The following is a 6335-nucleotide window of genomic DNA, read 5'->3' as shown; positions in this document are numbered from 1 at the left end:
CCCCCCCCGCCCGCACCTGCTGCACCGGCGGTAGTTCCACCACTGAGGGGAACAGATGACACTTCCCTTGCTTTAGATAATTTGGAAATTGGTTAATTACTGGTCACAAGTGCTGTTATAAGAGAGAGGGAAGAGCCTAATGAGCAATGTGCAGGTTTCACATTTTTAGAAAGGAAAACTGGCACAGAAATTAACAGGCGCACTTAAAATGATGAATTTTTACTCATCAGTACAAGTGAGAATATTTGCATGTGCCTACCACACCATAATTAACATTATGGGGGTGATTTACTAACCTAAACACACGCACGCACCAGGTGCGTGTGATTTTCACACAGCAAAACGTATTTATCAACCAAAAAGTCTCTAAAAGCATATTTCCACTAATGCCATATATGGAAAAATCATGCATATGATGCATATATAATGCTGCTTCACAGTTTAGACAAAAATGGTTAGCTCATGCATTTACATTCCTGCATTCATCAACGCAAGCAACACAACATAGAGCTAATTTACACAACATCACCTTGCAATTCATGCAGGGCTTTGCACAACACACCTGCTGGGTGTGTACACACTACAAAGGTGTCTAGATTCCACCAATAGATCATGCTGGGAGGGAACACACTACAGAGGTGTATACTTGTTCGTGGCGTGTTTATAAGGTTAGTAAATCAACCCCTATAACTCCTACAATGGGTTGAAGTGATCCAGACTTGGTACAAAAATGCCTGAAGTAGAAACAGTGTTCCAATACAAGTAATTTGTGGTGCCTACGACTACCTGTGTTATTACTTAAATCAATCTCCTTGCTTCTGTGTGATCTCTTGGATTTTGGTGCAGGTAAGGTTGCCACCTTTTCTATTAAAAAAAAAAAAAATCAGCCTTATAATCTCTTTCCTATATAAAATTGAGAAAGTCCCTTTTCTGGACAAAATATTAGCCACGGGGCAATCCTAGTTCCAGGCTACTTACTGGGTCTTGACTTTTCTTCCTATCAAGATTAAGCACAGCCCACTACTGGCAGTTAACCCACCCCTTGTCATTCAACTGCCGAATGCCAGAATCTATACAGCCAACAAAGCCACTGGAGTTTAAATGTTATTGACAGAGAGTGGGGCTTAATGTTAGTTGCCGTAGGGCTAACACACACAAAGTGAGATGTCAAGGCCCTGTGCAATGGGTTGGGTGGTGAGAAAGTGTTGGAAAAGTATGTACAGCCTCAATATGGTATCTCCTCTGAAGCTTAAGGCATGTTTACTGAAGGCTCAGAAGATAGTACTAAAAAAGTAACAGAAAATTAAATTGAATGACCATGAGTACCAGCCTTTCACTGTGATTTGTGGCATTGGAACAGTTGAAATCATCTGCAAAGGTCTGGTAATATAGCATTTTAATGCTTGCTTGCTATCCACCTATACAAAGTTAATTCAAACACATCACAGTTATGAAATTTGTGATATTCGCAATGCCAAATACAATGTAAATTATTGTATAACATGAAATTCAGTTGTTGCGACTCAGAACTGTTTATTGAAAAATGTGTGCAGCCAGTGGCATCACACGGGGGGGGGGTTTTTTTTCCCACCGGGTGAACCCTCACAGCACACCGGATGATGTTGATGTGAATTTGTGATTAAAAAAGGTATTTTGGGGTACCTGCAAGTAACATTAAGCCGCACTCTCTGTCAATGAACATTTACATTCCAGAGTCTTAGTGGGCTAAATGGACATTTGGCAGTAGAATAGAAGTGCATGGGGCTTAATCTTGAATTAAATCTATTAATCTGAATTTAGGAGAAATTAAGAACCAGTGAGTAGTTTGGAACCAGGGTTCACCCATGGCTGATAATTTACGTGCCTGGCTAGTACAAATGGAACTTGATCTCAATTGTTAATAGAAGTTACAATTGTTTTCCCAAAAAAGGTGGTGACTTCCCCTGTACCTATAATCCAAAAGATTGCAAAGAAGAATTGATTTCAGGATTAATACAGGTCAGTGGCGAAGCTAAGGAACAAAGGGCCTGGTGCAAGATTTTTTCTTGGGCCACCCTTCCCCACTCCAAAGGGGGGTGCCCGGGAGCAGATCTCACTGGCCCCCAACCCCCATCGGCGGTCTCTGCACCAAAGGAGCTTACACTCTAATATCCCCTCACAGTCACACACTATTATTATACATTTATATAGCTCTGACATATACCGCAGTGCTGTATAAAGAACACTGAGCCAGTCACATCAGTCTCTGTACAGAGGAGTTTACACCCTAATGCCCCCAATTGTCACACACTATTATTTTTATACAATTATATAGCTCTGACATATATCTACAGAGAACACTGAGCCAGTCACATCAGTCTCTGTACAGAGGAGCTTACACTCTAATGCAAAATGGCACCGGCTGTAGAGGGACTACAAATCCCAGCACTTAACTGGACTTCCCAGGCCCTGCTACCTGCTTGCCCACTCTGTCTCCTCAGTAGGTGCAGCCTGTTCATCCCATGCACTGGTAAGACCCCCCTCTGCAGAGCCTGCACTGTGCGGGAGCTGGGAGGACAGCAGTAGCTGTGAAGGGAAAAGCTGTTGCAGAAAATGACAGCCCTGGGGCCTCTGTGCTGCCTGGCGAACCGTCTGCCACCGCAGGGCATCAGAGAGGCCCCCTGACTAACTCCACCCCTGTCAGTGAGCCCCCCCCACCTTGGGCCCCAGGGCAGCCACACTGCTGGTAGGTCCGTCTATGATACAGATTCTTGCAGACTTAACAAAGTACTTGTATTGGAGCACCATTTTAAACAATTGTTGTGCCCAGTCAGGATCACTTCACTCACTGTAGAAGTTATAATGTTATTTATTGTATGGTAGACAAATGAAAATAACGTGACTTGCACTGATGAGTAAAAATTCATAATTTAAATTTAAAGTGGACCTAATAAAAAATACATACAGTATATAATGCACTCTTTTCTAGATTTTAGCAATATGAATAAAAGCTGAAGCAGAGCCAGCAGTGTACCTTTCACTGTCACTGCTTGGTATAAAGGTGGAGAACAATATAAATAAAGGTTTGCAATATAAAAAAGAATTCCATACACTGATTAATATCAATACAGGTATTAACTACAAAAAGTAACTGAAATTCAATATGTTTTGCTATAGTATTCTCAGTAGACTTAAATGACTGTTTTCTGGTAATTTTATTCAATACAATTGTCAGTATCTTTATCTTTATAAATACAAGGGATGGGGTAAAATGTTTTTATAATTGACACTTGAATACACAAAGAGGGTTATTCACACAGCTGCCAAAGGCAGCTGAGTGAATAACCCAGCCGAAGTGAAGTGAGCCGAACACTGTTCAGCTATTCACTTCTGGCTTGAACGGCTGATTTTAGCCGTACATCAGCTAAAATCAGCCAAACATCGGCTGCACTTTGCAGATCATGTTCGGCTGAGCCAAAGTGCAGCAGGACTTCGACTCAGCCGATCCAACATCTCATAAGGGCCAAACGGCAGTGAGTGAATAGCCGAGCGGCATTCGGCTCAGCTATTCTGTTCGTTACCTCTGTGGTACCGAGCAGAATAGAAAATAAGTACAAAGGATGTGAAAAAAAATTTGCTAAATAATTTTAAAAAATGATAAGAAATAGAAGATTAAAAAAAATAATGTGACAGCTAGCTCCCCTCAAATGTTTCCTATTGGCCGGTCCCAGGCCAATTAAAAGAAACTGGGCGGAGCCGGCCGGGACGTCACGGCTGGCTCCATTCAGTTGTTATTGTTTAATGACAGATGACTGGCTCAGCCCAGCTGCCATTTGCTGTGATTTGTGGGGAGAGCCTTCGGCTGGCCGTTCGCCCCCCTTCGGCTGTCACTTCGGCTCAGTCGAGCTGAAGCATACGCCTTTGGCTCGGCTGAGCCGCTCAGCTGCCTTCGGCTGCTGTATGAGCTATTGTGAATAGCCCGTACAACACCTCTTCGGTTCGACTGAACCGAAGGGCTCCAGCAGCCCAAGAGAGCTGAAGGATCAGCCGAAGCTACAACTGTATCCTTCAGCTCAATAGTGAATAACCCCCTAAGCCCATACTGTAATTCTAAAAGTAAAAATGTTCTAGGTTTTCATTGTCCTATTTCACAGAAAAATATCCTTTGTAGTTTAAATTTTTTTTTTAAAAAGCCATGTCATGTTGGAAGGAGACTGTAGATCAACAGCAATTTTCAAATCTTGCCACAGGTTCTCAACTTGTTTGAGGTCTGTACACTGATTTAGATATTCTAACACATCCAGGTTCTTGGTTTTAAACCACTCTTGTGTAGTTTGGGTTGTGTGCTAGGATGATTTTCCCACTAGAAGCTTAACTTCCTTTCTACTGTCCAGTCTCTTGCAAACTAAAAATGGTTTCCCCCTGGAATTGCCTTGTATTTAGCATCATCCCTCTTGTCATGAACCCTGACAATTTTCCTAGTTTTTTGGGTTGGTATAGATATTCTATTGACAATTTCTCCCATATCAGCTGTTAATTTCTGCAGCTCTTTTGTAATTACCATTGGCTGGTATCTTGGATGCTTTTTAACATGTGCCCTCCTTACCCTGTCAATATGTTTTATCTATCTATCTATCTATCTATCTATCTATCTATCTATCTATCTATCTATCTATCTATCTATCCATCTATCTATCTTTTATGCTGTTCCATTAATTTATCTTACTTTTCTTAATTCCAGGCAATGTGATCAATTAAGGCGAGTGTAAGTTTAGGTGTAAATATAATATTAAATATTTATCACACTTTCAGGTAAGCGAGACAATGACACACTGTAAACTTGATCAGTTGCATATATATTTATTTTGATATATCAAGGATAACACATTCTCCTGATCATTATCAGGCATTTAGCATGTATCCAAGACTCTTCTGAAGGAGCTCACTCTAGCATTGAGGGATCCCCAATCGTTAAATCGCTTGTATTCTCCGGGTTTCAGGAAGTATTGCCTTCCACGATAGTTGGGCTGCTCATAGAAAATCCAATGACCTTCATGAATGTTGCAGGAATTTATGTCATGGTATTTAAAGAGCTCAAAGAGGGATGGACAGTCTTCCAGTACCTCCAGCATTTGGCCTCTGAATTCCTCCTTCTCATAGATCTTCATTTTGTGGGGACCTTTTTGCTAAAAAAAAAATCACAAAATACAAATGAAAACAATTAAATACAAATATGTGATACAGTTAAATTATGCATTTCATAGGGATAATGTATCCCAAGAAACATCATCTAGATCCTATTGAGCATATGCTGTATGGGGGAGTTAGTGAGCTGAGTGCTATTCATGACTAAATAGTTTCCTTTCCTGAGTATGTTAAAGAAGTTTAAACCTTTCATGGGGCTTCTCTTTTAAGGTATGCCTAGACTCAAACAGTAAAGATTTCATATGTTGTAGGGAACATCTTGAATTGTGCCTAAGCAGTACCCTAAAAATGTACCTCCTGTAAAAAAGAAGTGCGCTTCCTGGTATGTGACTGTCTTTACAGACTTGTAGCTGTATGTCTGCAGTGTGAGATCAACTACGTCACTGCTGCCTGTAGCTGCTAGACTTGAAGTGGAGAGGGATCTAAGCTGCATGCATATCCCTAATTCTGCTATATTCATTCTGTAGATCTGTGAATTGTAAACTTTTCCTAATGCTTCTTTTATCACTCCACCAGTCATCGGGGTGCAGCTCTCAACATGTGGAAGGAAACCTTTGCTTCTTGCTGTACCAAAAGGCCACCTCCCCGCAGAATCAGAGTCTGGATAAAACTAAATGGCACTTCATTGTTTCTAGCAATTTGTTTCAGTTAATTTGCTATGTACTTAAAATAAGTGCAGTGTAGTTCACATGGTTAACAATGTTAAAGGGACATTGTCATGAACGATTAATGAAGGCTGCGATAGTTAAACTCTCCTTTTGTGATTGTTAGTCTGTAAATGACAATACACAGCCATACATCTAGCATTTTTGGAAGGAGGTCTGCAATGGCAGCCTCCACACTTTTTTTGTGACAGGGTCATTTAAGGGAAACTTGTCATGAGAGTGAAATGGAGGCTCATATTGCTGACATCTCCTTCTACATATGTTAGTCCCTGGCTGTTTCTGTCTTTTGCACATTCTGAGTCGCTGACCTGGAAGTATGCTGATAAGGACTCCTGACTGTTCTCTGATTTTCTGCATGCTAGTTTGGGTCAGTCACTTAGAAAGTATAATAGCTAGAGACAGCCAGGGAATCAGTATTTCTAGCAATAGTATCCTCACCCTTTTTATTTGTGACAAGCCTTCATTTAATGATTATATATATTTATA

General features: G+C 40.9%; 1 protein-coding gene across 1 annotated transcript in view; it reads right to left on the bottom strand.

Annotated features, from left to right (window-relative positions):
* Nucleotides 1–4824: 4824 nt before the first annotated feature.
* LOC108790188 (gamma-crystallin 2) overlaps nt 4825–6335 on the bottom strand; it is a 3102-nt gene continuing 1591 nt past the window's right edge. Inside the window, exon 3 of the mRNA XM_018560399.1 lies at nt 4825–5165. Coding sequence (XP_018415901.1) covers nt 4890–5165 — 276 coding nt within the window. The 3' untranslated portion in view covers nt 4825–4889. The remainder of the gene's footprint in view (nt 5166–6335) is intronic.

The sequence above is a fragment of the Nanorana parkeri genome, unplaced genomic scaffold (assembly GCF_000935625.1).
Source record: "Nanorana parkeri isolate BGI_ZX_2015 unplaced genomic scaffold, ASM93562v1 scaffold453, whole genome shotgun sequence".
In the NCBI taxonomy this organism is placed as follows: Eukaryota; Metazoa; Chordata; class Amphibia; order Anura; family Dicroglossidae; genus Nanorana; species Nanorana parkeri.
Note: the sequence above shows the minus strand (reverse complement) of the source record. Positions and strands in the feature narration are given on the sequence as shown.